The following is a 19,076-nucleotide window of genomic DNA, read 5'->3' as shown; positions in this document are numbered from 1 at the left end:
GCAGTGCCCTGTGGGGGAAAACTGAGTGTGTCTGGAGGGGACAGTGGAGAGGTTGAGTGCTCGCTGCTGCCCACCTGAGCAGGCCCGATTCTGACCCTGGGAGCCCCAGAACCCGCAGGGCGGCTCCTACCCCCACCTGTTGCAGTGTTCCGCCCGCCCCGCTCCGCTGGTGCACTCCCACCTCCGTAGCCCCAGAAGTGACATCTTTTATTATTATTATTATTATTATTAAAAACGAAAGTCACGGGTACAGGGTAGGGTGGTCTCCCCAAACAGGCTCCAGGTGGTTGCCATCTCGTGAGTCAGTCGTCGCCCTTTTAAAGTGCTGTTACATCAAGAGGTTACAACAAAAAATAAAGCAAAATCCAAAGGGGAATGCAAAACGGGACTGGAAGTGGGTCCAGGAGAAGGAAGCAAAAATAACTTACAGCATAAATAAATTAAAGTGAACCTAATACTGAACGGAGAGACTCACAGTACATTTATATCCATTGCACATAGCCACTTTGTCATTAGGAACAGGAGTTTCAGAAGTGGACGGGACGGGGAGTGCGGGGCAGGCGCCAGCGAAGTTGCTACATTGTATTCACAATCGGGTTCAAGGCTATACAATGGGAGGGGGCGCTCTCCCCTCCCGCCCCCCATCTGTCCAGTTAACCCCTTGAGGTCCGATGCCCTAGAGTTCAAACGGGGCAGGGGGATTTGAGACGCGAGGCGGTATTTACACTTGGAAACCAAGCCGGGGCCCTGGACAGGGACGCCCGGGAGGGGGCGGGCAAGGCCGGGGAGCCCGGGAGGAAGGCGGGCGGACGGGCGGCTGTATTTACATCGGTCGGGTCCGAATGGCTTGTTCCTCGCTCAGGGCCGCCGCGGCAGCGGGTATTTACAAGGAGCAGCATGGCTTGAGGGCGCAGGGGTGCGGCCAGGCCGGCCCTAGGGCAACAGCGGGGGCTTGAAGGAGCAGTTGCCAGTGCAGTGGCGGGGCGTCAGCATCTTGCAGGAGAAGTGGTGCAGGGCGTCGTGGGCTTCTGGGGAGAGAGTCGCGAGGGTCACTCTGGGCGCCTCTCCTGGCTCACCTCACCGCGCAGTCCACCCTTTCCCTTCCCCAACCCTTTGGGGTCAGGGAATCTCAACCGAGCGGATCAGGAGGAGGCAGGAGGGTAGGACAAAGGCTGGTGATTCAGAACCACTGCTCTGGTTCAGTAGCCCCATTTTACAGAAGAGGAAACTGAGGCACAGTAAGAGAGGAGTCAACCTGCTCAAAGCCAGAATTGGTACTAGAAGGCAGATTTTTCTGACGCCCAAAGCCCAAGGGTCTCTTTCTTTTTACCCCACCATCCTAGAATAATCTTCCCGTTAAAATCAGTTCCCACTTTTCTCCCTCGCAGATTCTGATCCACGTGGATCGTGGCCTTCCTCACTAGTCCCACTATTCATTCATTCACTCGACAGCACGGCCGGCACCCAGCACCCCTCCTATCTTTGTTTCCCGGCTTCCGCACCTTTCAATTTCTGCTGGATGGCGTAGCGCGCCTTCCGCTCCTGGTCGAGTTCGTTACACAGGGTATCTGGAAGACAAGGGGAGGGGCCAGTGAGGAAACGCAGACCACCCTCCGAAAGGCCTGGGTCACCGCCCGGGCTTCCTCCTTTCCCCAGGGCGCAGCTCCGCGCAGAAACAACTCCAGGGATGGGGGAGGGGGTACCGGAGCTCCTAACTGCAGACTGGCGGAGGAAGGAAATGGCCTGGGATGGCGCTTAAAGGCAGACGGATCTAACCAAAATTAAAGCAAACTTAGGCATTACTTCCCAGGTAATTTTACGCCTCGATTTTTAATTTAGAAACCATAGAAATTGCCGCGATAAGAAGTTCAATCACTCCATGTAATGATGCCTGCAAGCCGTTTGCTGGGCTCGCTTGCCATTCTGAGGCTAATCAGAGTATACAAAGGATATTAAATAAAAAAAATAATTGTTAAATTACCTTCAATTTAAATCCAAATGACTGAGCCAACATTGCGGCTCCTGCCAGACGAGAGGCAGTTACGGCCCGTGCACGCGCTCACCTGACTCCCGTCTTACCTCTGACAATTTGCAGCTGTTGCACCATTTCTTCTCGATAAGCCAATTCCCTCTTCATTTGATCCTGAAAATTATCTGTGCAAATTGATTAAGTGAGAGCTGTTGTTACGCACAGCCCCCTCCCCCGGCTCCATTTTCTCACTCCCTGCCCCCCCTTTCACCCCTACCCCCAACTCCCACCCAGCCATTCGCCTGCAGCCCTGGAAAACGACAGTTTCTTGGCTCCTGCAGGGCGCCTAGTACCAGTTGCCTGGCACCTGTCTTTCGGAGTAGGTCGGGGCACCCTGGTGGAAGGCTCGGTGATGAGGTGGGGTGAGGCAGGATGGCAGTGGGTACCTTTGAGACTCTGAAATTCCCGTTCCAGCTTCTTGCGGAGCTCCATTTGTTCCAGGAGCAGTTTTTGCAATTCGTCTGTGAAAGGGGAAAAGTGGGAGGTAAAGTGGGAGGTAAAGCAGGGTTACTTGGAGCTCAGGAGACCTAGAAAGCACCCAGGTTCTGCCTTGGCCAACAACCCTGAGAGGAGAGTTGAGAAGGATGACCAGTAGGTGGAGGCCCTCCACTCTCTGGCTTTACCAACTGCATTCAAAGGATTTGGGTGAAGAAACTGGGCTGTGGGGTAGGATGCCCAGGAGAACAAATTCAGGACGGTGGAATCTAGGCTCTGGCTCCAAGAACTATGCAGCTGGGCAACTGCTTTAAGTTGTTCCTAACTCCCTAACCTAAGAGGCTGGCCCACGGAAACTTGATTTCCCACTTCAAGTGACAGACCCCACCCCCCTGACCTCCCCCCTACCGCCGCCCTTTCAATATAAATCAGGGAGGCCTTGGTCAGAGCCTTGGACACCTTTCCCAGAAAAATACACACACAACAGTTTGCCTACAATTTCAGGAGGTCTGAAGACTGCCAAATCCACGCTAAGAACCCTCACTATAAAGCACCAATGATTTTGAAGGTAATGGCATTTCCTGTAAATCTGTAACTAGGAAGAATGGAAGACCACCAATGCTTGTCTTCCTCCTGCCACAAATTCCCAAGACCATCTATGGGCTAGCTGAGGGGCAGGGAGCTTGGTGTAGAGGCCTCTGTTAGTGCCCTCAGAACCAACTCCAGAGGGATAGATGTGGCACCTGTCCTGACCATGAGGTCATTGGTATCTGGGCCCTCTCCCAGGAGAGGCTCCTCTGAAATGCAAGAATGGAAGGTAGAAGGGCAAAGTGGGGCTAGAGACTCCCCTACTCTGCACCCCAAGCCATAGTCTCCTCCTTACAGGCTGGGCAGTAACACAGGGATCCCCATTCTGCAAACAAGCTCCATCCACACTGCATTTAGGGTAAGGTGGAGGTGGTTATACCTCAATTCCAGGAGAAAGAAAAACACCTCTCACATTCCTAAAATAAATGCTTCCCTGCAATCCTGCATTGAAGTCCTGTTTTCCATTGAGTTTAGCGGACCCAGACTGTCCTGTCTGATTGTCCACAGGCATCAAAAATTCCGATCATTGTTACTCATTTCTCTTTCTGGCAAGGCTATTCAGATAGACCCGGGCCTTGGGAACCCAAACTTCTAATAAACTTCTGGGGGTTTGTTTTACTCCCATGCTGTACCCACACATACATACCTCTGTGCCAGGGTAATGTGTCCAGAGGATCATACTTTCCACCCAAAGAAAGGAAAACTGGTGTCCCCAAGGCCTTGGTGAGTGTCTTTTCCACACTCACCCCCTACAGGGATAACACCCCTCTACAGGAATGACCCATCACTCTCAAGCACAGTGTACACCTTTTTCACAAATTTAGCCTCACCTCTGGCCAGGTTCTCGATATCTTTCTCCACCAGCTGAGTTCCTGTGACATCCAAGGTAAGCCCATCTTCGCCTGGGATACAAGGGCAGGTAAGAGGGGTTCTGTCCTGGGAAAGCCCTTGAGAGGGGAGGGGTGAGCTTCCCAGGAACCACATCGAGTCAGGGACCTACCCTAGACCTTCTGCCTTTAGAAGAGACAGTTACAGGCATCCGGTACTACCCACCTTCTAGGACATCACAGTAGAGAGTAGGAGAGTGACCCCTGGAGGAGACGGCCCAGGGAAGATGGGCCATCTAAGGACAGGAAGTGCCCTTTGACCTATTTTATGTGGGTGAGGACGTCCCTCCATTTCCTTTCAGTACATCCTCTGCCCTTACCTGAAAAAACCTCAAACCCACCAAGGAGGCAGCAATTCGGAAAACCTGGCCTGCACCCTGCTCGGGTTAAATATTTATCTGCTCGCCGAAGAAGAAGACTCGCAGCCGCTTACACTTGATTAAAAGCCTTTCTCGCAAGCCTCTGGGAACCTGGGCGACCTGGGTCCCAGCTCCCGGGTGCGGTGGGGAGCGATGGGTTCAACGGCTGGCTCACCTCTGTCTGTATTTGCAGGACTTGGCTGGGAGATACTCCTTTGGTCTGGATAGGATTTCCTCGTTTCCAAATCATCGGCGGGCGAGTGATTGTCTTCCTTATCTGGCTCTTGAAGGCAATAAACCGAGTTTCAAGGAGAAGCAAAGAAACCGTGACCCCGATATTGCCGGAGCTGCCGCGGTCGGGGCGCCCGAGCCCTAATTAAAAGCGTCGTGGCCGCCTCTGGTTCCCGGCTGTGAGCCCAGGCGCGCGCCCTGAGGCTTTGGGCCGGGCACCCCCCACCCCCGAGCGTGGTCTGCTCATCTCCGGGCTTCAGCCCCCCGCCCCAGCCCCTTGGAAAAGAGCAAGACGAGCAGCTGAGCCCACCAGGGACGAGCGACCTACATCGCGCGCAGATACTGGGGCACCGCAAGCGCGCGTGGCCGCCGGGTCTGTCCGCGCGACTCCTGCCGAGAACGCGGCCCAGGCTGCGACCTTCGGGGTGGGTGGGGGGACATCGTCCGGGGTTCGGCTGCCTCGACCTGCCCGAATTTCCGCGGCCCCCAACCCCTCCTCTGTGAGGAACCTGGTAAGGCGCGCAAGTGCAAGGCGGCCCCCACCACCCCGCGTTGGGCCTCAGCTACCCTGGCGCTTCTGGGGTACCCAAGCGCGCGGCCATGCGCTCCCATCCTCCGCCCGGATCCGGCCTAGCCAAAGGGGACCCCGCGGCCAAACACACTTGCTGAATAAATGAGAGGACTTGAAGGCCGTGTCGGGCGTGATTTTGTTAAGGGTTTAACGCCGTGTCTGGGTGTACTGAAGCATGTGTGTGCGTGTGGTGGAGAGGGCGTGTTGTCACTGTTATTTTTAAGTAACTAAAGATTGGAAGTTGTTGGGAGTACTAGCTTAGCTTCCTTGTTTTCATTATTTTTCTTTCCCTCTCCCTCTTTCTCTGCGTCTCTCTCCTTGTCTTTCTTCGCAGGCCTTCCTTGACCCCGGCTCTGTGTCTGCGGTCCCCCCATTACAGTGGCCAGCGGCCGCGACAGGCGTTACCGTGGGCCTCGGGGGTGCAGAGGTAGGAGGCCGCGGGCCCCAGCGCCACCGCCGCGCTCTTCACGTGCTCATCCCTCTCGGGCGCGTACACCTGCGGCGGCCGAGAAATGACAGGCGATTAGGGGGTCGCCCTGCGGCGGCCCGAAGACGCCCAGCCCTACCCCGCGGCCAAGAGGGAAAGCCGAGGGAGTGGCAGAGGTTGGTGCGCCCGCTGGACTTGAGCGGGCACAGTGACGCACGCAGCGCACCCGTGCCCCCTTGTAGATTCAGGGAAATTATTAGCGCCCGCGGGAAAATTACTCCAAATACAAAGCGGCTTCCAAGCGGAGGGCCGTTCAAAGTGTCCTCCACCCTCTGCACCCGCCTCCTTTTAGGCATTTTCCCTCCCGCCGGTGCCCCGTCCCCGGCATAAATGACTCCTTTCGCATCCGGTTAATGATTCCTGTTTTAATGAACCGAATGTACAGGTATGCGCACTCACTTTCAAAATGGCCAACGACTCCAGCCTGGCTGCATTCTGCCCCTCAAGCCCCGGCCCTGCCAACTTGAGAGCCCCCCTCCGGCTCCGCACGCGGTCCCGAGACAGCATCCCAGCAACGAACCCTGTGGTTCCCAAGGCGGGAGTGCGAAGAGACTCGGAAAACTGCGAGTTGGGGTGGTGGGAGATTCCGGGGACCCGGTACTGCTGGGGCCGGACTCAGGTAGAGGCCACACTGTCCTCTCTTCTCCTCTTCCTTGGGACTCTGATGCCCACCCAGGCGAGCGCTTTTCTCTGGCTCTGGGTTCCTTTCTTACCTCCTCTTTCTTTCTCTACACCCCTTTTCTGTCTCTGTGTCTGGCAGTCTCTCCCGGTCTCCTCCCCATTCCCATCAACAAAAACAAAGCACACAAGTGCCCCAGTCCTCCCCCGCCCCCAGCTTCCCTTCCCTTCGAAACCCTCACTGGAGGGTGCGGGTGGGCCCAGTTTCGCAGCGCGCCCGAGGCTGGGCCTGCGGAGAGTGGCCGGGGCCTGCTGCTCCCACGCCTGCGCGGAACAAAATTCCCGTTCTCCGCCCGGCCCCGCAGCCCTGCCTCGCACAGGGTAAGTGGGAAGGCGCCACCGGCGGGGCGGGCGCGGGGCTCACCTTGGCCGGCGCGGGGCCTCCTAGGGGCCCGCAAGGCTCTCGCAGCTCGTAGCCGCCGCCGCTTGGGGGGCTCCTCTCAGGTCTCCGCACCAAGTCGTCGGCCGCCAAGTCCCCAAATGCGGGCTGGCCAGCTGGGGGTGGCCCGAGGCGGCGCCGGGGGCGGGGGCTGCCGCCGTCTGGAGAGTCTGCGGGACCGTCCGCTCCAGAGAAGGTGGCGGAAGGGGCTCCAGTGGGCTGTTCACCGTCTGGGCCACCCCCTGCGCTGGGTGCTCTGGGCTCGGTCTCCTCCTGGGCACCCTCGTCGTCTGGGAAGCGGTTGGATTCCACGTCCACCTCGGGCTCGTCCGCGGTGTCCACGTCGGGCGAGGCGGAATGGTAGCTGGAGCTGCCCTCGCTCAGAAAGTCCGGGCTCACGTAGCCGCCGCTCCCAGCGCCGGGTCCCGGCCCCCGAGCAGGCCCCGCGCCGTACGCCTCCCGGGCGCTCCCGTAGAGCTTAGCGATGCTCTCGGTGTCCTTGACCACCGGCCGGAAGGCCGACACGTAGGAGCCTTTGCGTGCGGGCGGCGGGGGCAGCGGGGCCAGGGGCGGTGGCAGCGCCTCGTCCGCGCCGTCTTCGTCCAGGGGCCCGCGGGACAGAGCGCTCGGGCAGCGCTCCTCCGCGCCGAGGCCACCCTCTTTGGCTGGCTCGGCACCGTCCAGGGGCTCTGGGGCACCGCTGCCAGCAGCTGCCGCCGCCGCGGCCGCTGCCGCCGCCACGGCTGCCGCCACGGCCTTGGCTTGGCTCTGAGCAGCGGGGTAGGAAGGTACCGGGAGGCTGCCTGCTGCTGGCCAGAACATGGGAAACGTCGGGTACACAGTGGCGGCGGCGGCCGCTGCAGCCACTGCCGCTGCGTCCTTGGCTGCCCCGGAGGGTTGATGCCCCCAGAACATGGCGCCGCCGCCCGGGCCCGCCCCTGCCCCCGGGGGCAAGTGACTGGCTCCCGGGCCCCCCGCACCTCCGCCAGTTCCCGCGCCTCCGCCGCCGCTCCCAGTGCCAGGACCGCCCTTTGGCTCGCCCGCGCCTAAAACCGGGTCGTCCTTTTTGGGGCATAGGCCGAAGGCCGTAGGGAAGCCGTAAGGATGGGGGAAAAGTGGTGGGGGCAGCTTTTGCAGGAGCCCAAAGCCTTTGCTGGGCACCGGGATCACCGGGTAGCTTCGTACGCCGGCGCCGCCACCGGGCCCTCCTGGGCCCGCCGGGCCACTAGCTCCAGTCACCAGGCCAAGTCCGCGCTGCGGGTGGGGTGGAGGTGGCCCCGGAGGCCCGGCAGCTTCATCTTCGCCACAGCGCAGGCTTTTGTGGGGCGGCGGGCCTGGGGCTATCTCCGCACCGCACCCTGGGCCACCGCCGCCACCGCCGCCAGCACCACCCTTCCCCTGCCCACCCGACCCGCCATTAGCACCGCCTCCGCCGCCTCCTTGTAGGGAGAAGGTCCGCTTGCGCGTGCCGCCATTAAACATGGCCTTGACGTCCTCCCAAGCATGGCTCAGTTCGTCTGTGGCCGACTTGTCACTGAGTTTGAGGTGACGACGCCAGGAGTTGAAGTTGGCGGCATCGGGCTGCGTGTACTTGGCGTCGGGTGTGCGGTGCGAGTGGAAGATGAACTTGTTGGGCGAGAAGTACATGCTGCAGTAGCCGCACTTGATGCACTTGGCACGAGAGCTGTTGTAACGCGCAGGGATGAAGCTACCACGCGAGCCCCACGCGCACTCGTGCACCACATCGAAGGCGAAGTTCTCGGGCAGCTTGGGTGGTTTGTGCTCGCCCAGGAACGACTTGCACAGGCGTTCGGCCTCTCGCTTGGTGATCATGCCGCAGCGGCGCGAAGAGATGGGCATGGCCCCGGCCCGACGCAGAATCTCCAGCTGTACCGGCGTGCACTGCACGCACGTGATGCCCAGGGCCACGCGGCGGTTGTGGATCTCATTATAGCTGTAGTTCTTGAGGAGGGTGTTGGAGATCTGCGCCAGGCATAGGCGCTCCTGGCCGTCGATGACCAGCGACACAATGGGCACCCCGTACAGCGACGTCTCGCCCACCTGGTTGGGTTTGAGAGCGCTGGAGCCCGAGTACGGCTGCAGCTCCTGCTTGGAGTTGGGCGAGGAACTGCCCTCACGCCCCGGCCCCAGCTGAGTGGTGAGAGCCTCCATGCCGCCGCTCCTGCGAAACAGAGAAAGCAGAGAGCAGATGAGCCATTTTCAGCGCCGCCGCCGAGGCTCGGGCCCGCCCAGGAGGGCGCGCCGAGTTGGGCGCGCGGGGGAATACTTGGCAGTGGGGAGTCCAAACTCATTCACCCCCTGGACAGGCGTCTTTTGTTATTCAGACCCATTTTGGCGCCGTTAACAACAGCCCCCGGGGCTTGGGGGAGGAGAAGGGGTAAAGGAGACCTCAGGAATGCCCGGGCTGCAGGGAACCCAATCCCGTTTTCGGATTGGGAAGGAAGTGAAACCCAGATACGCAGAGTGACTTGCCCAAGGCCACACAGCAAAGCCATTGCCAAATCCAGGCTTTTTCAGCGCCCAGATCCGTGCGCCCTCGGCAACCCTCGCAGCCGGTGCTGCCCGCCCGGGTCCTGAAGCCCGGACTTCGGGGACCGGCCGCCCCTCTGCTCAGTCGCGCATGCACGCGGGCGCGCGGGGGCAGTGCGAGGAGGGGTGGGGAGGGGGGGAGGGGCGGTCACTGCCCATCTCCAGACAGCAGGGGGTAGAGGGGGGTGGAGAGAAGGGGGAGGGAATCGGGTCTGCCAGGGAAGGAGAGAGGCGGAGGCTACCGCTGTTCGCGGTGCTGAATCCGACCCTCTCCAAAGCGTTCGGTGCGCGCCCGGACCTAGCGCGGCCTCCCCCCCGCACCCAGCTCGGTGCCAAGCCGGCTTCAGGGGACAGCACTGCCAGTTTCCACAAACCCGAGCTTCTCCTGTCACGCCTGGCGCCCGCGTTCGTTGAGCAGAAAGATTTCGGCTGGATATATAAAGCGGTTTCTTTCCAGCTATTAGTGAGACCAGGATCCTGCAGTTCTAACCACATTTTCTGCATTTTTAGCTGCATTCCAGACCAAAGCTGGTTTCCACCGAGGTCAACGCGTGGGACAGAGAGGTTCTCAAGGAAGTTTGTTGGGATCCACTTCTTAGCTTCCAGTCGCCCACTCCCTGAGCTTTCCTCCTTCAGATATGCGTTTCCCACTCGGGCCAACTGCAGGATTCGGGGCTCTGGGCTTCCTCTTTGAGGGGCATCACCTCTCTGAGTATCCTTCATGCCTCGCTGTCCCGGCTTATATGGGCTGGAAGGAATCTCGGCCATCTTCGTAGCCATTGCAAGGCTCCAGGCACAAAAGTTGCTGCTGGTCCTGCACTTTGCTTTCTGGCTGAGGCAGGGAGGGAGCTGTGCAGGCAGACCTCAGCAGCGGGGGCACTTGGGGACTGATGTTTGGGGCCCTCTAGGTCGCCTGACCCAGCCACATGTCCTCAGACAAGCCAGGCTTCCATCCGGCCCAAGGCTGCAGGCGCTCCTGCGGCCAGGGCAGCCCAATCCTGAGGGCTCCTCCCCTGCAGTCGGCCCTGAAGGTAACTCCATTTTCAGAGGGGCAGCTCCAGACAGACAGGGGATCCCAGTTCAAAAGCCTTCAGCAAGGAGACTGGAATCTTCTGTTTATCTGTCTCTCTCCCTTCTTCTCTATTTGTCTAGGAGACCCTCATTTGTCGATCTTATCTGTCCCTGAGCTGTCTCTGCCAGCTCGCTCCTCTTTCTCTCATCTGTTTTGCACCTTCTTCAAGTAGCAAGCTATTTATGTATTATCTGTCTGTTTCATCTTTATCTCCGAGGATCGAACTAAAATAAGTTGACCCTCATTTCGCGTTGAAGTCCTTTATATCACTGTAGGAGGCAAAAACACTGTCCTAACTCCCCGGCTGACAAGCCTCGCGCCCTCCTGGAGGTGGCTGGAGGGCGCGCAGCGCTGGGAAATGACAGCTTCTCGGTTTCTCGAAATCGGCAACTGTGCCTGGCCCGCATACAGTGAAGACAGCGCCCGAGCCGACAGCGTACCCCAGCTGAGGGTCCTGGGTCCCTGCGCGGTTTTCCCTGAGTAAGAGGAGGGGGCTCCGGGCCCGGAGTCAGAAGAAGGGGGTCCCTAGGAAAGGAACCGAATTTCGGGGGCCAAAGCGGAAAGCACAGGCGAAGGGCCATATGCAGCGACAAGGAGCAGCAGCCAGAGCAGCTTGGGGAACCCTCGTCAGCTCCCGAAGCTAGATGAACGAGCTTGGGGAGGGCAGCGAAGTGGGAGACTGGCAGTGGTGGGAGCGAGGCGGTGGTGTCTTTAGGTATAATCATAAAAACAACAGCCACAGGAGCCCAAATCAGAACTAAACGAAAAAAAAGCTGCAGGGGCAGAGCACGGGGGCGGCGGGCTACCGGACGTGGGTACTCACAGTGCGGCGGCGGCTGGAGCCGGGCGAGCGGTGAGCGGAGGTGCGCGGCGGGAGGAGCGGCAGGCGGGAGTCCGGGATCCGCCGGGCTCTCCGGGTGACGGCGCGGCCCCTCCCCGCGCGCGCGCACAGCCGCGCTCCCTGGTTCTCCGCGCTCCCACCCGCGGCCCCTCCCGCTCTCAGCGGGCGCGGGGCGCCGGGGCCCCGGGCGCGGAGATGCGAACCCTGAGCCGCTGACCCCGAGGCCGGGGACTGGCCGGAAGAAGAGGCCGAAGCCTGGAGCGCATGGCGCGGCGGCGGGGACGGCGCGGTCACAGCCCGAGTGGCGGGGCAGGCGCGCCTGACAGCTGCGAGCCGGGGCGCCACACCCACCGCCCGCGCAGTCGCTAGCGCCCTCCCCGGGTCCGCCCGCCCGCGGGCCACGCGTGGCGACCGCCGCCTCCCCGCAGCCCCAAGGCCTGCACGCCCCAGGTAAGCGGCCGCACACCTGCGTCCAGCGCCCTGCACCTGCGTCCCGCTCTAGCTGGAGAGGCCAGGAGGGAGGAAAGGCCCTGGGGCCAAAAAGTTTGTCCCCAAGAACGAAATGGGGAGGGCCCAGTGCTCCCGGCCAAGGAGCCAGTTTTGGTCTGTGCCAGAACCGGGTGATGGGGCTAAGGGGGACTCAAGAGGAACGGGCGCAGGGAAGAGTACTTCACTTTCCGGCCGCAGGCGAGGGCCAGGGTGGTGGAGCCTAGAGTGGCCCTGGGGAACCAGTAGGGTCACCCAGGAACCGGGACAGGGACCTGGGTGCGGGGCAGCGAGGATGACACCCAGGAAGGAGCAGATCTGCCTCTCCCATGCTCCTGACTTCGGTGGGAGGTACCAAGAGAGCTCTAACCTGAGGAGGGGCGTTCTCCTGTTTCCGTCCCTGAGCAGGGGACTTGGGAACTAGGTTTGGGGAGCCCTCAGCCTTGAATGCCTCACTTCGCCGTCACCAACAGGCCCAGGGCAGGAGCCAATTCATCGTTGGGAGTAATTTGAGGTTAACTACTCTCTCAATGCTGCTAAGCCAGTTTCCCCATGGGGGAGGCCCAGTCCCCTGATGCTACAGACGCCCCTGGGTGCCTCCTCTCTCTCCTCAAAGCTCCGTTTCTCTCCACCCCTCTCCTGTCTCAGTCGGTCTCTCCGTCTTCACCATTCTTTCCCCAACGCCCCATTGGGTCCCCTTCTCTTCCTCTCTCAATCTGTCTCTACTTCTTCGTTTGAGTTACCAGTCGCACCCCGCCCCTCTTTGCCCGCACCCAGGCGCCCCGTCGGCCGCTTCCACCACCTCCCTCCCTGCCCCCCTGGCATTAAGTGTCCTTAATGGACACGTTAATTAAACTGTAATTAATCATACTGTCCGGCCCAAGTTTGAACAATTACCCTAATCAAACAGAAGTTAATAATGGCAGGGATGGCCTGGGGCGCGGCGGACCGCCTGGGCAGGGGGCGCAGCGGCCACGGCGACTACCGGCGGTGGCAGCAGCGACGAACGCAGCCTGTCCTTGGATCCCGGGAGGCGCCATAAATCTTCCGCGGGTAGCGGCGCGGGGTCGCCCTCGCCCCACTCGCCCCCCTCGCCTCGTTTTTCCCTCGGGCTACCGAGTATGGTCCCCTTTCCCTCCTGTGTTCCAACTCCTCTGGGGCGTGTCTCCCCATTTCCTCCCCTTCTCCCCTCGCTTCCTTTCCCTTCTGGCTCGCAGAGACCCTGGGAAGGGGCTCTGGAAGCGCGAACCGATCGCTCAGGCCTGGTGCAGGGACTGAGGAGAGGGCAGGCCCAGCCCACAGACTCCTTTGCCTTCTTCCCGGCTACCCTGGCTGACGTAGAGTACCGTTCTCCTAGGCCCCGAAAACCTCTCCCAAGTTTGTGGGCTCTGTCTCCTCTGAGGGTCTCTTTTAGATCGGCTTCTTGCCCTCTTCCCCCTCCTCAGTTCCGGTCTTTCTGTCTCGGATCTCCCTGCCTTTCCCTTTTCTCCCAGAGGAGTCCTGGAACCCGCTCAGCCCCTTTCTTTCTGCCTCTGGCCCCTCCATTCGGGTGTCTTTCCCAGGGTGTACCTCTGTCCCGCTCCAGCTCCCCGCTGTCTTTCCTCCCTCACCTTCCCTCGGGAGAACACAGGAACCTATTTTCCTTCCCAGTCCGAGAGCTGCCCCCAAGTCCCCGCCAGCTCATTCCCCCTCCCTCGGCCCAGGCTCCCCCACCCCATAATTACAATCTCGTTCGGTAATTATTCTTAGCCTCCTAATGATTTTTTAAAAGGCGTCTCAGAATTCGGCATGGTGGTGACAACGATCCTGGAGCCAGGACGCCTCCAGGGTGCTGGGGGGTGGGAGGAAAGAGAGGATGGGCTGGGTCCCCCTGAGCAGGGCCTGCCTGTCCTGCCTCTGTTGTACAGCGAGGGCCAAAGACGCCTCCGTTTCCAGCATCCCAGCCGCTGGGGGCCCCCGGGACCTCTTAGACAAAGGGTACCGCCCCGCACCAGGGGGTGTGCAGAGTCGACTCTGCGTCCCCGTTCAGCACCAAGCTACGGACAGCTCCCCGCGCTCTGGCCAGTGCCAGGAGACCCACCCAGCTCCTGTCCCTGGTCTGAACTGGAGAAAGGCGCGTGGACAGAGGCTGGGGAAGCCCCGCTGCTCGGGGCTGGGCACTGGGGAGCAGGTCGTGGGGGTAGGAGCTGGGGCTCTACTATGGGCCGGCGTCCGGCGGGTTAATATCACCGTGGACCGCACTTTACCGATTGCAGAGCCGATTCTCACAAGGGCCCTGGGAATCGATAGGAACCACTTATTCCCATTTTACAGGCAGGAAACTGAGGGCCCGGCAGTGGAAGCCAACCCCTGCCCTTCTCCCCAGCCAAGGCCCTCAGCCCACAAGGGACGCAGGCTGATCTCCTGGACTCAAAAAGTGGTGCTTGGCACGCAGCAGAGAGGGCCTAGCTTGAAGAAGGGACGGTAAGGAGGGCGCAGCGCTGCGTTTCAGTATCGCCCTCATTAGACGATGTAGAGGAGGAAGGCCTGGCACAGCCGGGGCACTTGCTCAGGTTCAGGCAGGCAGTGAGTGGCAGAGCTGGGACCGCAAACCAGGCTCCGAAGGGATGGGCGGGACCCCTCTTTCTCAGTGGGGGCTCTGGGTCCTGCGGCCCTGTCCAGGGCTGGCAGGCGTCGCTGCCCTTGGCCTTCCTGACCCCCATTATTGAAGATTCTCTCTCTGTTATCCGCTGCCCGGTGGCACGAGGGGTCGGAGAGCCGGACTCTGGATGCGAGCTGCGCCTTGCGCGCTTCTCCTCCCACTGGCCGGGCCCGCGCTGCCTCCGTGCCCCGGGTGTGGTGTCCATTTGGGCTCCGGCTTGGGCTGGGGCTGCGCGGACGCGCCTCCTCCGCAAGCACATATCTTTTACTAGTTGAATTAACGGCAGTTTTCGTCAGTTAATTAGGTTTAATTTACATAATTAGTACAGTATAAAGAGGATTGGGGATAATCACGGGGTACGTAGCGCTTACTGTGTAAACACGTATTCTGAATTAAAAATCAGATGTAATTAAGGCGCGCAGGCCCTGTTTAGGCAGGGTTTTAATTGTAATGAATTTCTAATTAACACTCAATGATTGCCAAATGCAAAGGGCTGTAAAATTTTCTTGTAGTTTTGCTAATTTATTGTTTACTTAATATCTGGATATTAATCCGACGGCCACATAGGGCAGAGCCCGGCGCGGCGGCGGCCCTGGCCCAAGCAAGTGAAGGAGGCTGGGCGGGGCCTGCCGGGCCCCAACCCGAGACCAAAAGTGAGGAGAAGGCGGGGGCTTCGGAGCCGGTGAGAAGGTGCTCAGAGCTCCGGGCCCACCTCATTCCTGTTGAGGACCAGAGACTGAGGCTGGAGAGGGCCCGGACTTGGCGGGAGGCCGCACCCTCTGGGTTACCGCTGCCTGGATCAGGCTTTTTGGGATCATAGGTGAGACCAGCACTCCTCACGGCAGGGGACTCCCTGTTCTCGGGAACATCAAAAGGAGGGAGAACAATTGCGGTCCTGGTGGGCCCAGACCCGGTTCCGCTGCTGACTCCAGGTAGGGCCGTGGACTTTGCCTGGGCCTGCATATCTGCATCTGTAGGATGGGCACATGGACCCTCACTTTGCAGGAGTGAAGGCGAGTGAAGGATTGATCCAGAGTCCAGGGGCTCATGAACACCTCTCTTCTAGAGCCCTGAAGATGGGTAGAGCTTGCTGGCCCTACTTAGGTGTAAGACGCTTAAGCTTCTGGGGAGAGGGAGAGCCGGGAAGCCTTGGGAATGGTTTGAAGGTCTTGGGGCTGGGCTCTGCCCTCCTGAGGCTCTCTCGCATCTAGGGATGCAAGTTAGGCTGGCAGACACTAAGCAGGGAACCCTGGACCAGCCTTCTTTGCTCCAACCAGACAGAGAAGCCTCCCAGGCCTGAGCAGAGGTATTAGGAAAAGAAGAGCTGGGGAAACATAGATCCCATCTCTACAAAAAAAAAAAATTATATATATATATATATAGAGAGAGAGAGAGAGAGAGAGAGCGCACTGGGGCATGATGGTGCTCAGCTGTGGCCCCAGATACTTGGGAGCCTGAGGCAGGAGGATCACTTGAGCCCCACGAGAGGGAGGCTGCAATGAGCTATGATTGCACCACTGCACTCCAGCCTGGGCAAGAGAAGGAGACCCTGCCTGACTGTAGAAAAAAATATATATCTTAAAGGAAAAGAGGGTGGCTGAGCATCTCCAGCTGGCCCCACGTTTTCCCATGAGTATCCCTCTCTCCCGAATCTTGAGCTTGGGTCCCTGCCTGCGTCCTGGCTGGTCCCGGGGTGAGGGGCTCCCCTTCTATCAGCTCCAGCTTAGCCACAGCCTCTTTCCAAGGTCCTCTCAGCATGGGGGAGACTGTGTGGACACTTAGAAGTTTCCAATGAACCCATGGAAACACATTGAGAAAACTCAGTGCCACCGGAGGCTTCCACCCCACAGAGCAGGCTGCCTTACCTTCTCCCTCCCTGCATACACCCCTCCTGAGCCTCCTCTAAGCTTGCCTTCGTGCCAGCCCTCATCCCCCTCTGTCCATGGCTGTTTTATCTTCATCACTGGATTGTTCATTGGTTAATATTTCCTGGTCAGCTTTTGGGTTTCTGTCTCTCCCACTGGAATGTTGTGTCTGCAGTTGCATACCCAGGGCCTGGCACTTAGTAGGTACTTGGCAGGTTTGGCAAATGAAATGAGCATTTGAGAATGAGGGTTGTGAGCCCCAGCCCAGGTCCCACTTGACTTGCTGGCCACAGTTATTGGTCCTGTTGGGGTCTAGTGGCCTATGTGGTTCTTCAAGAGAAGGTTCTCTGCTCCCCAGTGATGTTTAGGTCTTGGGATTCCCACCCTCCACACAGACTCAAAGCCATCCAGGCAGAGACCTCCAAAGCACTTGTTCTCGGGAGGTGGGGGGAGCTGCTGGTGGGCTTGCCAAGCTTTCCCTGGTTGCAAGGGGCTTCCCCAGGGGTTCCTCCATCAGCATCATGGAGAAAGGGCTGGAAAGAAAACAGGCTCTGGAGCCAGCAAGACTTGCTCTGTTTGAGTCTCCAAACCCACAACTGTAACGTACTCATATGGGCTTCACAGGGACACAGGGTGTCATAATTTTTTTTTTGAAATGGAATCTCTCTCACTCTGTCACCCAGGCTGGAGTGCAGTGGTATGATCCTCGCTCACTGCAACCTCTGTCTCCTGTGTTCAAGCAATTTTCCTGTCTCAGCCTTCCAAGTAGCTGGGATTACAGGCGCCCTCCATCACACTCAGCTGATTTTTGTATTTTTAGTAGAGATGGAGTTTCACTACGTTGGCCAGGCTGGTCTCGAACTCCTGGCCTCAAGCAATCCACCCAACTTGGCCTCTCAAAGTGCTGGGATTACAGGCATGAGCCATGGCGCCTGGCCTGATGTCACAGTGATGAACTAAGGTTCTGGGAATACGGAACACAGCCAGGGCTGGGACTAGAGTAAGGTACCAGAAGTCACTCAGTCTCGGGGGTCCTGTAAGTCCTCCCTCTAGTCCTAGCCCTGCACAAATCACATGGCAGAGTAGGCACTCAGCAACATGTGAGCTGCTCCTTCCCTGACAGCCTCCAGTCACTTCAAGATGGCTGCCTAAACATTGGTGTAGTCCGGTCTGCTTGCTGGGACAGTTTGAGGCATTTCTGAGCCCAGGTTCTGGGGTGTGGGAAAACCACAGGATGCCATATCAGTCAGAGGAAGGACTTGAATTCCAGGCATGTCACAGAGTTCCCCACAGTCTCCCTGACTCCACCGACCCCAAGGGAACCTGAGTTGAGATATCATGCACATACCATATACTCCATCCACTTAAGGTCTACAACTCAATGATTTTCTTTTGTAATTCACAGAGTTGTGCAACCATCACCCCATCAATGCTCGAATATTTCCAGCACTCCAAAGAGAAACTCTGTACTTCTTAGTTATCATCCCTCATTTCCCTACTTCCCTCCAGCCCTAGGCAGCTACCAATCTACTTTCTGTTCTACAGATTTGCTTCCTCTGGACATTTCCTATAAATGGAATAACATAATATTGGTCTTTTGTGACTGGCTTCTTTCACTTGGTGTAATGTTTTCAAGGTTCACCCATGTTGTAGCATGTATTGGTACTTCATTCCTTTTTATTGCCAAATACTATTCCATCGTATGGATATACCACGTTGTTTATCCATTCATCCATCAATAGATATTTGGGTTCTTCTATCTTTTTGGCGATTATGAATGATGCTGCTATAAGCATTCATGCACAAATTTTTGTGTGGTCGCATATTTTAATTTCTCTTGGGTATATACCGAAGTGTGGAATTGCTGGGTGGTACCATAACTCTATAGTTAACCTTGTAAAGAAATGCCAGATTACTTTTCTAAAGAATGGCACCATTTTACATTCACATCAGCAATGGATGGGGGTTCTGATCTTTCCACATCCTCAAAAACACTTGTTATTATTTGTCTTTTTTATTATAGCCATCCTGGTGGGTATGAAATAGTACTTTATTGTGGTTTTGATTTGCATTTCCCTGATAAAATGATGTTAAACATCTTTTATGTGCTTATTCACTGACAAATGTCTATTTATATCATTTCCCTATTTTTTCAACTGCGTTATTTGTAATTTTATTATTGAGTTGTTAAGAGTTCTTTATATATTCTAGATATAAGTCCCTTATCAGATGCATGATTTGAAAGTAACTTCTCCCATTCTATGAGTTGTCTCTTTACTCATAGTATTTTCTTAGTGATGTCCTTTGAAGCACACACATTTTTAATTTTCATGGCATCCAATTTATTGTTTTTTTTTTTTTTTTTTTTTTTGGCTGCTTGTGCTTTGGCTTCATATCTAAGAAGGCTGTGCTGTGAGACTTACTTCTATATTTTCCTCTAAGAATTTTTATAGTTTTAGCTCTTTACTTTTAGTCTATGATTAACCCATCTATTTGGAGCTAACATTTGTGTATGATGTGAGGTAGGGATCCAAATTCATTCTTTTGCATGTGGATATCCAGTTGCCTTAGCACTATTTGCTGAAAGATTATTCTCTCTCCTTTAAATTGTCTTGACCCCTTGCTGGCTTTTCTGGTCTGGAGAAATGAGTATCCTTCCTCCCCCCAGGAGAGATGGTACCAGCTTTGCTGGGATTTTTAGTGAACAAGCAGGCGGCCCCCACTGGGGCAGGGAGACTCCCCAGGACTTCTCTGAAACCTCAGCAAGGCCCAGCATATGTGCTAGAGACACCATGAATTCATCAAATACTTACTCAGTACCTCTTGTGTGTCAGGAGCTGAGGACACAGTGGGGGATTAAGGCAAGCTAGTTCCTGCTCTCTAGAGTTTACACTCCAGCAGGGAGATGGAAAAGAAAGATTACTATAATTCCAAGTGGTGACAATTGCTGTGAAAAAGAAATAAAGCAGGGTATGGG

The 19,076-nt window shown here is 57.5% G+C and overlaps 1 protein-coding gene across 3 annotated transcripts in view; it reads right to left on the bottom strand.

Annotated features, from left to right (window-relative positions):
* Positions 1 to 207: 207 nt before the first annotated feature.
* Positions 208 to 19,076, bottom strand: part of SKOR1 (SKI family transcriptional corepressor 1) — a 64,920-nt gene continuing 46,051 nt past the window's right edge. Inside the window, exons 1-9 of one of the 3 annotated variants that reach the window (XM_030814636.1) lie at positions 11,090 to 11,199; positions 6,630 to 8,826; positions 5,506 to 5,596; positions 4,474 to 4,581; positions 3,883 to 3,954; positions 2,416 to 2,490; positions 2,080 to 2,154; positions 1,503 to 1,568; positions 208 to 1,028 (exon numbers count right to left, since the gene is read on the bottom strand). In XM_030814636.1, the coding sequence (XP_030670496.1) occupies positions 934 to 1,028; positions 1,503 to 1,568; positions 2,080 to 2,154; positions 2,416 to 2,490; positions 3,883 to 3,954; positions 4,474 to 4,581; positions 5,506 to 5,596; positions 6,630 to 8,816 (2,769 nt within the window). In that variant the 5' untranslated portion in view covers positions 8,817 to 8,826; positions 11,090 to 11,199 and the 3' untranslated portion in view covers positions 208 to 933. Of the gene's footprint in view, positions 1,029 to 1,502; positions 1,569 to 2,079; positions 2,155 to 2,415; positions 2,491 to 3,882; positions 3,955 to 4,473; positions 4,582 to 5,505; positions 5,597 to 6,629; positions 8,827 to 9,568; positions 9,646 to 11,089; positions 11,200 to 19,076 lie in introns of those variants that run through there. The other 2 variants (XM_030814638.1, XM_030814637.1) reach the window with 2 other exon arrangements.

Source organism: Nomascus leucogenys, chromosome 6, assembly GCF_006542625.1.
Source record: "Nomascus leucogenys isolate Asia chromosome 6, Asia_NLE_v1, whole genome shotgun sequence".
Lineage (NCBI taxonomy): Eukaryota > Metazoa > Chordata > Mammalia > Primates > Hylobatidae > Nomascus > Nomascus leucogenys.
This window is presented reverse-complemented; position numbering and strand designations above follow the sequence as displayed.